We start from the raw sequence: 18,031 nt of genomic DNA, 5'->3' as shown, positions 1-18,031 counted from the left end.
ATTGCGAAGATAGCCGTATCACATATGTAAAACCGCGTTCATTTTAATTTCGAGCAATCTTCAGTCAGTTATCGCTATATTAACCACAATTTCGAAACTGGGTCAATTATTCGCTAAAAAAAGAAAACGAAAGAACCGTCCCGGAAGTTCTTAATAAAACAGCACTACTTCCTACAATCCGTTAATCTATATATGGAAACAGTTAATCATTAATAAGTCGTTAATTTCTCCAGTTTCCAAATCACTAATTCCCCACCAATTTCATCTTTCGAAAACACTTATATAAATACGATATATTTATTTATTCCTCGAGTTTACAAATCACCAATTCGAGATTTTTTCTTTAGAAAACACTTCTGTTATATGTTCTGCGTGTATACTCTATATAGGCACCTTATATGTGTACAATTGATGTAATAGTTAATACAAGACACAATATAAGTTTCGATGGATGTGTTTCATTTATTCCACAACATACACGAATCTGTACAATTTAGGTTTTAGACACCTGTTTGAAATATGTCATATACACAAGGTACAATTTTCGCGCCCTAGGTATATACTCTCACAAATTACATAGATAAACAACACTGCTTTTTTTACGCGGAGTATGTAGACTTTGCGTAGAGAACGCTGGACAGTTTAGTCCAAGCAAAGATGAATATTAGGTCCACCAGTGACTGATTCTATAACACACAGAATCGCCATGAAGCGTAAACTATCGCGTGGGTCGTAAGTCGTAAGTCGTAACACGCGGCTTTCGTAAGCAAACTTTGCCTCTGAACAAGAAGAATGTTTCACACACGAAGCGGTTAAAAGTTCCTGGAAACGTACGCTCTAGCTCTAGATATGAATGCGTGCACTTTATTTAGGCATGATGTGTGATATTATCATATGATGTTAATGTAGCAATTTAATTAAATCCTTTAAATATAGAATAAATATATAGTAATTATGTATTAACCTAAGAAAAATTGAGATGTTGATGTAGCGAGTTGAGGTTAAGTTCACTAGTAATACCGATCAAATTCTTGATGAATATAGAAATACTTATGCATTAGTTTTCACACACACTCTGTTCTATTTATTCACATTTTTGTACACTATAATAAATGTATCAATGTCTTTTATGGTCAAAAAAGATTTTCTAATCTACAAATTGTATTGACTGATAATACTGTATATAGAATATTAATAATTTTTTATGGTTAATGTAATGTAATAATTTTTAAATTAATTTTTGAATGTTTTTTATTACTAACGTCCGTTGGGAAGAATATTCACAAAGAATGTCTCATCACTACAATGCCATCTATTAGCCTAGAATATGATAGAGTGCACTGTATCTGATTAATTTCGCTTGAATTTGTTTTATATTGGTTAGAAACTGCGAAGTATAATTTTAGAGAGACTTTAGTTCTGTGGCAAAGGATCTAAAATAGATAATTGTAAAGTATAAACCGTAGTGTATAGGTATATTATAATAATTTATTATTTTTAGTTTAAGCATTGACTGTTTATTCCTCAAATGTTTGTATTAAAGTCAATGACGTTTAAAGCGAATAAGGTTAGCTGTAAAACTGTTTATAAAGTTTTGAAATAAAATACATAATGAATAATGCCTAACTTTCTTACAAATTTCAGCATTTTTATACAATAATTAGTAAAGTTTTAAATATGTATTATTTTGTAGGTATAATAATATAAAAAATAAGAATGAGTTTCACATACAGTACTCCAAAGTCTCAACCCAGTACTACTCCTGCAAGCACTGCACCAACTACAAGTATATTTAATATTTTGTAATAATCAAAAAATATAATTATACTTTATTGTTCTACAATATTTTAATTCTTCTTGTAGCTTTTACGTTTGGAGTTGGTGGTGCTGGAGATGCAGCAAAACCAACAGGATTCTCGCTTACATCTACGCCAGTACAAACTAAACCTGGTGGAGTATTTGGTACTGGATTAAGTGGTACTCCTGTTCAGAATCCTGGCTTTACTTTTGGAACACCAACTGCTGCTCCTACAACCACTGTACCTTCACAAACACCTGGTTTAACATTTAGTACTGATACAACTGCAAGTACTGGCATAACTCCTGCAACAACTACTGCAACAGCTCCTACAGGATTTTCTACACCAGCACCAGCTGGAAATACTTTAAGCTTTAATTTAGGAGGTACTACCACAGTGACAACAACAACAGCAGCGACCTCAGCTTTTGCATCCAAGCTACTTACTACTGGATTTGCCTTGGGTGGCGGTGAAACTATTGTATCCACTGCTAGAACTGGCTTAACGTTTGGTACACCAAATACAATGACAACAGGAACTGGGTTTACTCTTTCTGCAACACCTGTTGTAACTACTGCTATAGCTACAACCACGACAGCAACAGGTATTAGTTATTAACTTTCATAATACATATATATTATAATAATCCAAGTCTGTTTTATGAAAATAATCATTGTTCCATTGTCATTACAGGTTTCTCTTTAGGTGCAAGTGGTACAACATCTGCAGCCACAGGATTTACCTTCGGCACAGGGACAACTTCAACTAGCACAGCAGGATTTTCTTTAAATCAGACTGCAGCCACAGCAAGCCTCACATCTACTCAAGCATCACTGGGTACAACTACAACGTATGTCTAGTTTTTACTGTTATTTTTAACATGAGGTTAATATAATATTTTGTTATTTACTAAATGAAACATTACAGTGTCAGTTCATCTGCGGGTACACTTCAACCTGCTTCTATAAATTCGTTTGAAGAATCCATAAATAAATGGACCTTAGAACTAGAAGAGCAAGAAAAGGTATTTGTAAATCAAGCTGAACAAGTTAACGCTTGGGATAAATTGCTTATAAGTAATGGAGAGAAAATAGTAGCACTGAATCAAGAAGTTGAAAGAGTCAAAATTGAGCAGCAGCAGTTGGAGCATGAATTGGATTATGTTGTAAGTTAATCACTATATATTACTATAATCACTATATATTAAATAAGATATAAAATATAAACCCTACAATTTTACAAATATATATAATTACAAATACAGGTTGGTCAGCAGAAAGAGTTGCAAGACTGTTTAGTACCACTAGAAAAGGAATTAGCATCTCTTTCAGTATCTGATCCAGAAAGAGAATACACATATCGCTTAGCGGAAGATCTTGATACTCAATTAAAACGAATGTCAGAAGATTTGAAGGAAATCATCGAACATTTAAATCAGGCCAATCGCACGCAAGATTCTAGCGACCCTATTGTCCAAATTGGCAAAATATTGAATGCTCATATGAACAGTTTACAATGGTTAGATCAGCAAACAACTTTGCTGAATCAAAAGATTCAGCAGATCGATCAGATGCATCAAAATTTCAGACAAGAGAATGAACGAAACTTTAATTTAGCATATAATTAACGTTAATCGCCGAATTTTTTTAATTTTACCATGAAGTTCTTTAAGTAGAAAGTTCATTTTGTATCAATTGCCTTTATGCATAAAAAAACTCAAGGGCGTGTAAAAAATAAAGAATTTATATTGTATGAAAACTGTTTGTTAAAATTAATGCAATTCAAATAGATACCGAGGGTAAGAAATACTGTATTTTAACATAATCTGCTACATGCAGAAATAAGTTAACCATCTTGTCTTGAAGTATGTTACATTTCACGCCATCGGGATGTGTTATGTCCCAAGCTAGGAACATGAAAAACTTCTTAATATCTATAGTAGCCGATATTTTGTCTTCTTGACTTTGTTGAGTACAACTCCAAACTTGCAACTTTTGGAAATGTGTAGACACTGTGGCGCTGTCCGTGTCGATTTTCAATACAAACACTCCGGTTTTGTCGGCGCTTAACGTTAATTGTGGACTCATGTTTTTCATCCTTTCTACAATATGTTTTACGTGTTTAAGTTGAGGCATATCGACCGAAATCTGGAAAAAATTAAAAATAGAAAAATAAAAGTACAATGGTTACAAGAAGTACATGTTCGCACATTATTCTATTTATTACAGCAATTAAATATTAATTAACTAGATATATCCATTTTCGTGCCACTTAGTAATACTTGAACTGCTACAGAGATATGATACTATGAAAATGAAATATCAAATCTGATAAAAAGCCACTTTATTGGAAAAGAAGATACTAAGTTATAAATAAGTGCAAATACTTCCTGTACTATGAAAAACTAATAAGAATTAAGAAAGAACTAGATTGCGAATTTTTACGAAAATTCATATTTTTGAGAAAATAAAAAATGTTGACCTTGGCAGAGCTTTATTCCACCTATCAAGTAGTATAACGGGTACTGTATTCTGAATATTTTGTAATATTCTATGAATTTTTGCACATTCAAATTTTTCGTAAATACAAAAAAATCCGTAGTATAGAAGTAAGTATCATAAATAAAATAAGCAGAAAAAGTTGTTTATACATGAAATTCAGGAATATTTGGTGCTTGATGCTCGGGCCATTCGCGTCGTGGTATAACTCTGACAGGTACATCGTGCAAGCATTGTCTTGATTCCATGCTTAACGAAGGTAACTCAATTTCTATAGTGAGACACGGTTGTCGTTTATTCGTTAATTTGATTTTAACGCTTTTTGCGGTCATTCGTAAAGATCCTAGGGATCTGGCGAGCAATGTGGGATCAAATTCTAAATAAATCTCATTCTGTTCTTCAGAGACGCCATTCATAATGTATTCAGTAAAAAAATGAGTCTGACTTAGTTCAGCCCAAACCATCGATGCTCGGTCATCAGTGACACTGAAGCATAATTCATCCAACGTTAACCGCAAGGTACACTGTTTTGTTATTCGAGCGATAACATTAACGATATCTGAAATAAAATTGTATATTTTAATATTATTGTATTTCTATGAAACTAATTGATAAGGGTTAAAATTGCAATTCAATATCAATTTTTATTACGTTGCATTCAGTATAAAAATTTGTATTGATATTGTTATTTAATCGTAGACGTTGAAATACTTCCGGTATATAAAAAATTGCATAAGAATAAGGATAACATAAATATACTAATATTTATTGATATTTAATTATACACAACAATTGGCACGGAAGGTTAGAAATAGTTTCCATGATTTAAACTCACTGGTGAAATCTCTCATTGCAATTACGTCCATCATTCTACACCTGAATTTCATCTTTGATAGTATAATATATAGTTTTTATAAGACTTAAGTATTGGATCTCTTGTCGTGTAAATAAATTTTACGCGGGAACTTGTGGTACAATAATTACATAACGATGACCATTTGACAGGCGATATTTCGACATTTTTAGTAATTACAATGCACCTATGACAATTCACTATTTACACTATATTTTGATCACAAGAAAACAATGCATCAGATTCTACATCATCAAATTTATAATTTATATTTTGTGAACAAAAATTTATATGTAAAGATCTGTATTTAATATAAAACAAAAAATTATACATATGACACGTAAACACATTTAAAAAAATATGACAACAGGTTACAAATAGAATATAAAAAATCTAATTTCGTATATGTCTTATTATTTTATTTATTTCTTATATTACAGAAACAAATAAAATAATTTACTTACTGTGATTACAAAAAATATAACGTTGTATTTGACCTCAAGAGCTCCAAGATTTATGTATTAAAATTTGTACGTTATTATTAACTCCTATTTCTTTCATTACAGATACAAATAAAATAATCTAATTATATTACATATTGTAATGTTAAGAAAGATAACATCGCATTCTACTTGATCAACAAACTCCAAAATATATGTTGCTAAAATTTGTAACGTAATTTGGAAATTTCTCAACAGATGTCACTAACGTGCATATTTTCCGTTAATTTCCCGCTAGAAATTACCCTAGACGGTTCGAATGCCGAATGATCCATAATCTAACAACGTGAAGTCTAAGCTTCTCTTGTGAAGTTTTGTGTGTAAACAAAAGCAACATATCAAGCCTTACATCCGATAGGTCGCGTCCTTTCGTTTGACGGTTCAGATCACGGAAATTGTTCACACTTTGACATACAGTAGTTCTCGTTACGTTTTCTCCCTTGGAAGTTGTGAGTCAGTTGTTTGGTTAAGGGTGAGTTCGGCCATGTTGTCGAGATCGACGAATAATAGAAGTTTATCGCAGTAAAACGTGGTCCCGTTAACTGTGTTCCTGGAGTGGGTAGCAATCAGAGAATCATGCAACACTGATCGACATGCGGTTTGCCGGAAAGAAGTGAGTTTCCTATCTCTTTCTCGTAAAACATGTGAATATATTTCTTATCTTTTTCTATTTCTTTCCCTTTTCAACGTTCTACATAAACATACATTTTCTATATAGAAAAATGGGTATTTAATTCGTATAATAAATTAAATCGAATTAAATTACACTTGTATCTAGATCCTGTTATATTTGCTGACATCAAGCTCCTGAGTGATTATCAATCGATTAGAAATACATCCCTATTTAAGTGTGTGTTATTAACTTTGTTTTGTTCCGAGGTAGTTAACCCCGGGCGTGAAGAAACAAATTCTTGACCGCTAGAGTTACGAATTCTTGCAAAAAAGTTATTTTCGTAACAACATAGGTTCAGTGACATTTTTGTTTTGTTACAATATTCTTTGTATTCGAATAATATTCGATTGCAAGGGGAGTACGAAATATTATATTTTGAAATATTAATTATATCAAGGAATTATATAATTTAATCAATTTATCACTTATTAGTAGATTGCGGATTTTTATACAATTATACAAAATTTAAAAATATATATCCATGAAAATTGAATTTGTATAAAAATCAGTCGCTTGTTCATTACTAATAGAAGACGTCGTAAATTGTTCGAACATTTTACTTTACGACATTCGATACGTTTGTAGTTCGTATTACAGCGAGATTTTATTGTTCTCAGGAAACATGCTCCCAGTAGCCGAGTATTTAAATGATCCGCGTGTATATTTTTTCCATTATCGAACGTCTAGTCGAGGCAGGTGGTAAAACACGTGGCATGCGTAGAGAACATGCACCGGTCCCATGTTTTTTTTTTTTCTTGTCTTCTTTCATCTTTTAGTTACTTTTGCCATTTCTCTCTTTCTAGCTTCTACTTTTCATCTCTTTTCGTCTCTCTTGTTCACACTAGCACGTTGTATACATTCTGTCTTCGTATTGCACGACACATCGGTACGAAGAAAACGCGTAGTACCCAAGGTTCTCACCCTAGGTCATAAGATATGTACATACGTCGAAACACAAAGAGTAAGCACATTCTTTCGTCGGTTTTATCATATATATACCTATTTAAAAATCATTATTATTATTATAATATTATCAAATAATATTTAACATTTGATTATCCTAAATTCAATTTATATATAGTATCTGCTCTTATCAATGTATCTTAATGTATAATTAAGTCTGAAGTTATACATATTACATAGTTAGATATCATATATTATATCGAATTGCTCGAGAAATTCGTAGTCTTTTCAAAATTGGAAAATTTCAATAAGAATTATCAATACTGTATTATTTAAGAATATGTCAAAAATGTTGAAATGATCTCATTGTCAGCGCAAATATTCACCTTCAAAAGTCTCATTTATCAAATAAACCTATCCTGATTTTGATAAACCACTTAGACTAATGACCTAGGCAATAAACAGGATACTTTAAAATCTTGCAAAAGCCATTTGAAAGAAATACAAGTCGCCATAAAACAGAGTACAAATAAATTTCTAATTTGTTCTATGAGCTTTCCAAACAACCTAGTATATTGTTATAAATTATTTTTTGTTTTCAAACCATTGATTTTGTTTGAATTCCTAAATCTTCTCGCAGCATCGCTCGATTATCAAAAAGTTGTTCGATTCTGTGAACGACAATTTCGAGGTTAGCCACTATCTTGCGTTGCCGAAGTTTTTGCATCGATATCGTCTTTCTCATTCACGGATCCGGTAACCCAGAAAGGTATAAGGTAACGGCGGGAGTTGAGAACTCTTTTTGAAAGGGTCAGCTTTCTCTTTTCGAAAGAAAATATTCGAGAGAAACAATCGAGTGTAGATACTTGTGTACCCACATTGGCGCCACAATATTCTATGGAAAACGCGTAAAAGAATACACATTGCGTTAAGACACACTTGAGTATACGTAGAGTACACTTCGAGGTGAGCTGTAGGGCTATAGGTTATTCAAATAGCGGCCATATTGTTTTTTTATTAGGAAATATGGATACATTGTGTATACAAAATTCCTTACACCGTGTTTTCAAAAACTAACGACATATATAATGACAATATTATTATTACTAATATGTGTGATAAATAATAATGTTTAATGTTATTGATACTATAGATTAATTATTTATTAATCGTATATATTATTTTCGTGATGGAGATGGAGTCGTTTAAATTCGAATTTGTCTGGCATCTATTTTGTTTACTTATCAAAGAAGCACTTAAACGACAGAAAATAAAATCGTATCATTTATTTAATATTTAACAGGCGTTGCGTATCTGACCTGGAAAGCTCTGATTAACCACAGACACGTTTCGCGCAAACTGGATCCTCCCTTCCGACATATCATCAGCTCTGGTCCCATTTCTCTATATGTATTTGCTTTGCAGCAAAGGCAAAGCAACCACGAAGAGAACTGTAAAACCTACCGATAAATTCCTTCTTTAACAAGTCATTCCTGGAAAAGTCAGCCTCGAATGGGACTTCATGCTTGTTCAAACGTTCACGCTTAACCCTTTAGCGCTCGATACCTTCGCCATCCACACCTTAGGTACGGTTCTTAGATTATAACACGATATAATCTTTTCATTTCCCATATTTTCTAGACCGAATAAAAAATACCTTAATAGGTATATAAAATCATAAAATTTTTTTTTATATTTATTTATATATATGCATATAGTTATATATTTATTGTTATACTTACATTTCCTTTTCTTTTTAATAAGGTCAAGGATATATGTGGGTACTGTTTATATTTTTCATTGCTTTCTTTCTGAATTTTTAAGAAATTTATGTACAATAAATCAAGTAAATACCACTTGATCATGATTTTTGAGTTGCCACGGATTCAAATAAACATTTAACATGTATAAGATATATTCTGGTAAAACACAGATTATTACATGTTTATTCAAAATAGTCGAATATATAATAATATATTCCTTGACCTATTCGAAAGTGACACTTGTGCTTCATGGACGATGGCGCTGGGTTTTGTTTCTATCTCGCTACGTAATCTAGCCACAGCTAAGAAAATGCTTACTCGTCTTGTAGGCCTGTGGATGATCAATCGTATACAAACAGTAGAAGCCAGTGAAGCATAATAACGAAGTGACTTCCGTTCATTAATATTTCTTTCGTATCGTGGTCTGGGACTACGTCCCCTGAAATTAAAGGTCCAGATGGTACGAATCCACCCCTGATCTATTTTCAGCTTTCGGGCGATCTACACGACCCTCGCTAACTCCCCCTTGGCAAACTCATTTCACCCATATTGCATTTCATCAATTTGCACCACTACTCTTATTAATGGCGCAGTTATAACCACGCCATCCACGCGTCTCTGTAGTTTGATTTCCGATTAGATTGCGAATGTTTGTGCAGTTGTAAGAAATTTTAAAATTCAAAATGCACAGAAAGCATAGAAGATGTAACATTCAAAATGCAGTACTTTTGATATTTAGCGAGTGAAAGAAATCTCTGTGTAAGTTTTACTTTTCTTTTGGTTGGTTTTCATAAAAATATTGAATATCACGGGGAAAGAACACAACGAGCCACATTTTCCATTTTTTTACGGGAAAACAATTTTGTCAATTAATCTTACGTTACCAAAATTGGTCTATTACTTAATTTTGAAGCTAAACATATACATATTTTCCACCCTCTTTACAGTTTAAGAAATATTATTTTGTTATTAATATTAAAATGTTATTTGTCTTAACAATTATGTAAAGCTTCAGCCAGACCTCACAGATATTTTTTATCTTTAGCTATTTTATATTGAAATATTCCCTTTTACTCGCACAATGACATTATAATCAACAAATGAACAAAAATGTACTTATCATGTTTTTCTCTTATAATCGTCAGCATAAATTTACATAAACATCCATAAATCCGACTGATAATTTAAAAATAATATATTTCTAGATTAGCGATATCACGTGCTACATACCCTTTCAATATCTTAAACATTATTTGGCCAACGAAAAAGACCACATTATGGTACTGGTTTGCGAAACGCGCGTCGATTATTCGACTTGCTTTGAGTTGATGTCCCTTCATCCCAACATCCAGGGCATGTAACGCTTCTACTTATCAATATTAACTCGTCTGTTGGGAGATAGAGTGACGTCAACTCACGAACCCGGTGTCCCGCATGGCAACTGCCAAGGCGTGTTGAGCCAGGACGCAAGGACAGACGCCGCGCATAGCGCACGCGGTGCGTTCACACACATTAATGCGCATACGTATGTTTCCCCAAGCTCGTGTGCACAGCCCTCGTGCTGCGTTTCTTGCTCCGTACTCTCGTGCTTCTTCCACACCTCCCTCCTACTCCCTGTCTTCGACGCCCCCTTTCCTCTCCTGTTCTTTTCTTTACACCTTTTGTAAACTCTTCCTCCTTTTTTCGAACGCGTTTTCTTTCAATTTCATTTCCGCCCGTCCAGTATTTTCTCTTTCCTTTCTTTCGTACAGTTTGCATCTTTTTTTCTACACGACTACGTAATTTTCCTATAAAAGCTATAACTACAAGTTATATCAGTTAATTATAGGTATATCTATTTTAATTTGCTATATACTATAATTTTTTAAAGGAATTTTATACTATATGTTATTTTCCAGTTGAAAATGATTTGTAAAATAGGAGAACTTTATCTTTATTGGTTCAATTAAGAAAGTAAAATACAACGCGTTACAGAAAACATTTTGAAATTGTGTCACTATAATGAGACATGGCTATCATAGCTGTATTGGTAAAATTTGAAACAAATCTGAAAATGTATATTAAAGTTACAAGATATTTGCTACAAGTACATGTACAATTCATAGAGATTACTATGGCCTTTGAACAGCATACTAATTTATCCATTAGTATACTAATTTTTTACTAAGTGCAAGTCCTGGTTCCAAATTTTACCAATATAGTTATAGCAGTCGTATCTCATTACAGTGCTAATGCTAATTTCAAAAAGTTTCATATAGAAGTCTTATTCTTAAGTAGTTATCGGTAATTGTATAGATATATTTAGAAATTTTAGTCCTTCACTATTTTGTCCCCATACCTTTTTTCTTTATCTTGATCGTGACATTCCTCTCTCCTTTTCTCGTGTATGTACAAACATGTGCACCCTTTCTCTGTTTCCCTCGATCTCGCGTAAGGCCCTGTATTCCGGAATACGTCACTGAACGGTACGCATTATTGGGTAAAAGAAACGAAGAAGGTTCATTTTGTCTCGTCTTATTTCTGTGAACGCAGCAGCTGTCTTTTATTTGTCTTCTCTCATACTAACGCGAATCATGATTGGGCCACCACTATGGAATGCACGCAAGCATGTGACAGGAAGCTTTTTAATCTCGTTGGTTGACTGATAAAAATGTCTGCCAGCGACCGATTTATGGATGTCATTGCTAGGTTATGTCACTAGTGTATTTGATACTTATGACTTTACTTGGTTGACTTCAGTGGGTGAATTTGATAGCTTGATTTCTTGTACTGTTGCTGATAAAAATATTTGGATTTCGGAAATAAGAGTGAAATATCGTTAATTTTAAATTGTGAACACTTCGGTTCAGCACCACATTTGGTCCTACTCTCTATAAGGCCATATTCTAAAACTTAACTGTACGATTTAATTAGGCCTAATAATGATGTTGCGCCTAGAGTCTCTAAAAATATAAATGTGGTCGCAAATAGGTTATATAGATAATAATTAGTTTGTTTCCGATTTAAGGAAATATTAAGTATCTTAATGTTCAGGGTAAACATTTTGATTTAATCAAACATTATAATGGATGAGCTTATAGTAGATTATAGGTTTCGCAAGAAATATCAATATTCTAACGTTATCTCCATGTTTTCTTCAATCTTCAACTGTAGTCTCCTCAAAAATATTGAGCAGTATAATACACGACCTCCTTTCAAGCCATATTTTTTGCCATTAACAACTTTCGATAACGTCAATATTTATGGAGTTACGCAGTGTTTCCAATTACATGGAGATCATCCTCTATATACATAGTACATACTTTATTCCTAAACGTTTTCTGGGGCTTGTATAGTTTACTCTGAACCACTAAGCGAGACATCAAACATTTATGCGAACATGAACGTAGTATATACACGTGTTTCTTAATTCGATAATTAACACGCATAACTAGAGTTTGGAAAAGAGAAGAAAGGCCACAAGGGAGGCAGTGCTAGCAGACTTAATTACTCGGTCGTTAGTAAGCTTAAAACAACACACGATAAAATGCCGTGGCACGACCGATGTTATCTCGCTGCTCTAACTATCACCGCGGGCCCCTGTAATTTTCAATCGTTTCATTACGCGCGCAGAGGCCGACGAAGTTCGAAGACCAGTCGAAAAATCCGATACAGGAAGAGTCAGCCATAATTTATGCTCGCGTTTTTTGGCCAGTTACCGACCCACGGACACGAATCGGGCAGCAAGTACCGCAATGCGGTCGGTAACTCGCAGTTTCTGAGGTACACCGCGTTAATACAAGCGAAATTACAGGGTGCCTGCGAGTTCCTTGTACCGAATACCAACAGCGCCACGCTCGATGGTTCTCAGTCGCCTCCAGGCGAGTTATCTATGGAAGTATATAGGACGAGTGGACGTGAAACGAATGAGAACCCGGAAGGCGGATTCCCCGTGCACTTCAAAGGGAAAAACCTGTCTGCGTTGTCGAAACGACCTGCATCCATTCTCAGGCATACCGCTCTTGCCTTCCATCCGACGTATATGGCGTCTGTTTCGTAGCTGGTCCCGTTCGAGGAATTTCATGCCGCATAGACGATTAATTTGTCTTATCCAACTATACGTCTAGTGCGTGATATTATTTGACGACAGCTTATCATTTATTTTCTCGACATTCCTCACAGACGTTTCTTCAGAGTGGATAGCTCTTAATCCTATTCCGAGCGGCCCCCTTTTTTTCTTCTTGATTCCGCAAGAATACTGAATGGACAGAGGGTATGTCGGGTATCTGTAGAAACGTTATTGAATTTCTAATGAAATACGTTATTATGCAAGTAGACTTTTAAAGAATAATATTTATAATAGTAGGACCCCCTTGCATAAAGTAATATCTGTAATCAGATTTTTCAAATCACAAACTTTAAGTTACCAATGTTAATATATTATCCGGTATAATAGTGACAAATTTTATAATAGTAAAATAATCATACTAAACAAATAAAATTTCACAAATAAATGTCATCGATCAGCTAATTGTCATATTCGACGTAAAATTGCAAAATTATAAAACTTAACCCTATACCTGTCTAATATTACTAGTTACTAAGTACTAGTCACTAATATTACTAGTTACTAAGTACTAGTTACTAAGTACTGCTTACTAATATTACTAGTTACTAAGTACTAGTTACCAATATTACTAGTTACTAAGTACTAGTTACTAATATTACTAGTTACTAAGTACTAGTTACTAATATTACTAGTTACTAAGTAATAATCGTACTAGGAAACTCAATTGTCCAAGTTTTCATTACAAGTTCAAGAGAGCAATGTGGATCGTAATTCTTGCATCTCGTGCATCTTTATTCGTGCATGTCTTACGGCGTCGAAGAAGAAAAACGAGATAGTAGGTTACCTTTGGATGGATCACGCGAACAAAAATTTTTCTGTATAGAAAGGTATCATCGTTCGACGCATCACACGCTTTATGCTTTGCATTCGCTTATTATAATACGAAGTCAAAGAATATTACGCCATCTGGTATGGTTTCGGCAGTCCGAGCAAGGAACTGTGTAATCTGTGCCGGACAATATCGCCGATTCAGACGAAAAGGGGGGAAAAAAAGATTCCGGCATAATTTTTCGCGCTTCCCAAGCTACGGGCATGAATGGTAAATTTTTTTTTTCTATCGGGGCAAAAATCTTTATTCTGCGCCTGGGTCTCAGGACCGGCCCAAAAAGAATTTCGTGACCTGTTCCACGAGCATTGCATTCATTTCCATATTCTATGTATTTAGTGTTTACGTCTACTTCGTATCCGGTCGTTGTTCTGAATAGCTGACAAAGCCTGGCAGAGGCTGGCAAACTGGTAAATGAACTAGACGTTTGATATTGAACTCGCCGTTAACTCTTTTTCATTTGATGCTGCACAATACACCGTTACGGCAGCGAATAATTGAACAAAGAAAAAATAATATCTCGTTGAAGTTACCGACGTGGTAAAACGAGAGGCATATCGAGGTCTGTACTAAAGCTATACACGGAGACGCGAACAAAGTGAGCCATTAGAACTCGTTCCTATAAAATGAGCTAAATTCCATCAACTTAACCATATCGACATAACAAATGTAGCTTTTTATTTAACAAACAGGTTAAACTAAAGAAAAGTAAAAAGTCAAACACTTTTCTAAATCTCTACTGTATTTTAAACACGAGTATAAATCTAATTATCTATAACTATTATTTAGACATAATATAACTTCATTTTTGTGTGCTTGTTTTTGTTAAGTTTTGGAATTACGATAATTATTTTAGTCACAACTCAACAACGCCCTCTATTCGTATAGATTAAGCAATATTGATTATTAATGAGGTTCGGTTTGGTTGCCTAATAAACAGCTTTATTTATCGATAAAGTGGCAAAGGAACCGAAGTGATTTGGATCGACTTTATCGCATTTAAATTCGGGGTGTAAAGAAATGGGTATCAACTTTAAGCGATCTGGTTTTTGTTGTTCCCTTGCGTTTCGAGAGTCGATCGGTTCTGAGAAGGCAACGGCGAAACCGCGAGGCCTTGCAGAGACTTATATTCCGGATCCCTTCCTCTCGTTTCTTCGTCTTTCTCGCGTCTTCTCTTCTCTTCCGTGTCCCCGGCCACCTCTTCGATGCCTTCGTACTTCTCCTCATCACTCTCCTCCCGGTTCATTTGTTTCTCTTGCTGCGCCTCCTTCTCTTTCTTAATTTCGCTCTTTCAGAATACAACGAGTCCTGGTTAAGGCCAATTCACACTGAATTAAGTCAAAACAATGCGGGGAATTCGAATAATCATTATGGACTCTGCGTTTCAATGACACGTTTAGTATGATATTTCTTCGACGAGTGGGTTCTTCAAGATTCGTGTTTATGGTTGTTTCTTCTTACATTCTTTATCTGAAATTTGCGCTGAACTCGTCTCAAGACGACTTCGCCCCCCGTTATGGTTATGTTCAAGAAATTATTAGCGTCCTTTTTGTCAATATTAAAATTAATTTTACACGTATTAAATTATTTGTGAGAAACGAAATTGCAAAATTTGCAAAACTTTAGAATTGAAATTATAGGTGAAACCGTGCCACCACTTCAATCAAATCTGACGTAATATAATGCGTTAGCTCCGAGTGACAGTGGTATTAAATTGTTCGCAGCTGCCTATGAATCGTAGCTTGAGGTATCCTTCGCGAGAAGGTGGCACAATTTGTAAATATTTTCCTCGAGCTATTGCATTTTTACTGGCTCAAGAATTTTTAGGGATGATTACGTTGATACTACTGCGTCCTAACCTTGATTTATCATGTACAGGATATTCTGTTAACATTTTAACGAAATAATATTTTAAAAATGGCTTAAAACATTACTAATTAATTATGCAATTAAGAAATATGATTTTTATATTCATATTATGTCCCTTCAAATTTTGATTTTATCGCTGCAACACTATCTCCTTGGCCCTAAAGAGAAATCGAGTAAGTTCGAACTTGATCGTGGGCGAAGGTATGCTACAGAGGACCGTACACTCTGTTCAACGGCCTGAAAAATTTTCTACCGGCCCATCTCTTGCATAATACGTGGGACACCCATGACGACGGCTCCACGTTATTACGTGTTTATGGTGTACAGCGTCGATGAACGCGATTACTTTCTGGCACCTTTGAAAATTATAAGATTCTCAAATAGATAAGAACACTAGGTATTTAAATCAATTTTACCATAACCGTTATCTATTATCCATATATTATGTCTTCGTTATTAACTTCTTCCATGAAGACATCCGTGAAGACAGAGATTAACTCTACTACGGTTTGTTTTCATAGCAACCATCCAGATAGATCTTTATTAATCAAAAAACTTAATAACAAGAGCATAACCTGAAACGAAGTGTAGGTCATAAATTCGTACTCTATATAAAAGTACAGCGTATTTAGAAAAAGAAAAAGAAAAATGTATATGTACATGCACACACGTATATATACATGTACATGTTGGTAGACGTTATTCCAGCCAAACTCCACGGTGGGAAAGTATTCGCGAACAACGATGCAGACGCACCCTAAGGCGTGCACCGAGCGAGAGGTATTCACCAGGATTAAAGTACGTTCTCACAAGCAATGCGTCTCTCTTTTGTTTTGAAAACATTGCCTTGCACTTTCCTCATTTACCGTAACATCCCATAACGAAATCACAGCGATCTCAAGGTCGTCGTAAATGTTATAAAATTTTTCTTTTTATTGGAAGTCAGCTTTAAGCCATTGACTAACTTTATATTAATTTTCACTTTCTAGTTCTTAAACTCGTCGTTCCTATGGTAACATGTCACGTCCAATCCTCACACTTTACACCGTGTTCTTACACGTGTGTTCGACTGTTCGACAGTGTTCTTTATGTCTGACCACTTCCTCCGAGTCACAATGGTAGACGCAGTTTTATGAGTATTAAAAGATGCACGAGCTGTTTCTTGCGAGTAACACCTGTATTTGTATTGCACCAATGGGCCGAAGAGTAAAAGAACAGTAGTTAAATTGTACATTTCCTTATGGGCCAGTAATTATCGTTCAAAGTGTTATCATTTGATATATTTCATTTGACACATGGAAACTTAAACTTTAACATACATAAGTTAGTTGACCATATATCTACGAATGTACGAATTATAGTACGACAATGTTTATATTATCAAACATTATGTTAGAAAATTTGTATTTCAAATATAATAGCGCGCATGGTTTTTAAACGGATACCCGGTACGCACAAGGGATATTCTTCCGCAAAACGGTTACATAACTATAATACATCTAGACGGTAGCCCTGGTAATTCTCTCGGGGACTGGAAAACGATCAGTAGTCGGCGTAAAACAAGGACATCCTTGTTCCGAACGTGACTTCGAGATTACTCGGTAGTGATTCTCCATGCTTTTCTTCGTTTTGCATGACAACTGTCTTTGCACAACAGGGTGTTTTCCATCCATGAAGAAGGAATTAAGGAAGTGTTTACTGCATTGAAATTCGGAATATATCATTTAAAATTTAAATTTTTGGGATTTAATTAAATAACAGTTAAATTTATTTGAAGAATAAATCCTCTGTTCCAAGGTCGATATGGCACCTTTTTTTATCCTTTTTATCATATTCAAGCAATTTTTTTTACTACACATGTTATGCTATCCTTATAGAAGAAATCGTTCATTAAGTGCCATTCATAAGTGTATGACGTAGTATGTGGTGCGTCAAATCACAAATTCCATCTATCCTCGGTATGACGTCAGACCATACTAACTCATTTTCATGCACATACTCATGTCATAGACAGCATTTGTTCAAACGCGAATTTAAGAATTGTCATCTCTTAACGTCATGAATATCAATACATATCTACTCGATGTAGTATACTTTCTCGTTGAACACGTTCACGCTGGCGCTGCTATTTGTGTTTCTCGTCGTGGGGCGGCGCTCGTATTCATGTTCACAATAAATTTATAATATTGAATTGTTATGTTTTTAAATAAATCCTATTTTTTCAATTAATATACGTTAA

General features: G+C 34.4%; 3 protein-coding genes and 1 long non-coding RNA gene across 11 annotated transcripts in view; 2 read left to right on the top strand and 2 right to left on the bottom strand.

Moving 5' to 3' along the window:
• The first annotated feature begins 623 nt into the window (after positions 1–623).
• LOC126919375 (nuclear pore glycoprotein p62) lies at positions 624–4,227 on the top strand. 5 transcript variants are annotated; one of them, XM_050728538.1, is made up of 6 exons: positions 624–739; positions 1,694–1,786; positions 1,864–2,403; positions 2,493–2,649; positions 2,727–2,964; positions 3,064–4,227. In XM_050728538.1, the coding sequence occupies exons 2-6, from the start codon at positions 1,717–1,719 to the stop codon at positions 3,424–3,426; spliced, it is 1,368 nt and encodes a 455-aa protein (XP_050584495.1). In that variant the 5' UTR covers positions 624–739; positions 1,694–1,716; the 3' UTR covers positions 3,427–4,227. The 5 variants fall into 5 exon arrangements, with proteins under 5 accessions (XP_050584495.1, XP_050584487.1, XP_050584506.1 ...); XM_050728530.1 differs by having other exon boundaries at positions 684–830; XM_050728549.1 differs by lacking the exon at positions 624–739 and adding an exon at positions 1,321–1,448.
• Positions 3,525–5,756, bottom strand: LOC126919408 (checkpoint protein HUS1). Of its 3 annotated transcripts, none has more exons than XM_050728666.1 (3): positions 5,615–5,756; positions 4,450–4,856; positions 3,525–3,946 (listed from the first exon to the last, which is right to left on the bottom strand). In XM_050728666.1, exons 2-3 carry the CDS (start codon positions 4,759–4,761, stop codon positions 3,581–3,583), a joined length of 678 nt encoding a protein of 225 aa, XP_050584623.1. In that variant the 5' UTR covers positions 4,762–4,856; positions 5,615–5,756; the 3' UTR covers positions 3,525–3,580. The 3 variants fall into 3 exon arrangements, with proteins under 3 accessions (XP_050584623.1, XP_050584602.1, XP_050584613.1); XM_050728645.1 differs by lacking the exon at positions 5,615–5,756 and adding an exon at positions 5,133–5,415; XM_050728656.1 differs by lacking the exon at positions 5,615–5,756 and adding an exon at positions 4,949–5,084.
• A 151-nt stretch (positions 5,757–5,907) lies between these two features.
• Positions 5,908–18,031, top strand: part of LOC126919333 (transcriptional activator Myb) — a 40,858-nt gene continuing 28,734 nt past the window's right edge. The window contains exon 1 of the mRNA XM_050728415.1: positions 5,908–6,263. Within this exon, the coding sequence (XP_050584372.1) occupies positions 6,244–6,263 (20 nt within the window). The 5' untranslated portion in view covers positions 5,908–6,243. The remainder of the gene's footprint in view (positions 6,264–18,031) is intronic.
• Positions 8,222–11,549, bottom strand: LOC126919454 (uncharacterized). Of its 2 annotated transcripts, none has more exons than XR_007711644.1 (2): positions 8,969–11,549; positions 8,222–8,883 (listed from the first exon to the last, which is right to left on the bottom strand). It is a non-coding gene; the product is annotated as an uncharacterized LOC126919454 (long non-coding RNA). The 2 variants fall into 2 exon arrangements; XR_007711635.1 differs by having other exon boundaries at positions 8,222–8,863.

Source organism: Bombus affinis, chromosome 1 (genome assembly GCF_024516045.1).
Source record: "Bombus affinis isolate iyBomAffi1 chromosome 1, iyBomAffi1.2, whole genome shotgun sequence".
Taxonomy (NCBI): domain Eukaryota; kingdom Metazoa; phylum Arthropoda; class Insecta; order Hymenoptera; family Apidae; genus Bombus; species Bombus affinis.
The sequence above is the reverse complement of the archived record's forward strand: the minus strand, read 5'-3'. Positions and strand labels throughout refer to the sequence as shown.

Excerpts from the sequence above, each read along its gene's own strand:
- LOC126919375 (XM_050728538.1), top strand. The coding sequence starts at position 1,717 with ATGAGTTTCACATACAGTACTCCAAAGTCTCAACCCAGTACTACTCCT. Across the intron at positions 2,650-2,726 it reads TCACTGGGTACAACTACAAC|TGTCAGTTCATCTGCGGGTA; the intron begins GTATGTCTAGTT and ends GAAACATTACAG. Across the intron at positions 2,965-3,063 it reads AGCATGAATTGGATTATGTT|GTTGGTCAGCAGAAAGAGTT; the intron begins GTAAGTTAATCA and ends TTACAAATACAG.
- LOC126919408 (XM_050728645.1), bottom strand. The coding sequence starts at position 5,184 with ATGAAATTCAGGTGTAGAATGATGGACGTAATTGCAATGAGAGATTTC. Across the intron at positions 4,857-5,132 it reads TGCAATGAGAGATTTCACCA|ATATCGTTAATGTTATCGCT; the intron begins GTGAGTTTAAAT and ends ATTTTATTTCAG. Across the intron at positions 3,947-4,449 it reads CAAATATTCCTGAATTTCAT|ATTTCGGTCGATATGCCTCA; the intron begins GTATAAACAACT and ends AATTTTTTCCAG.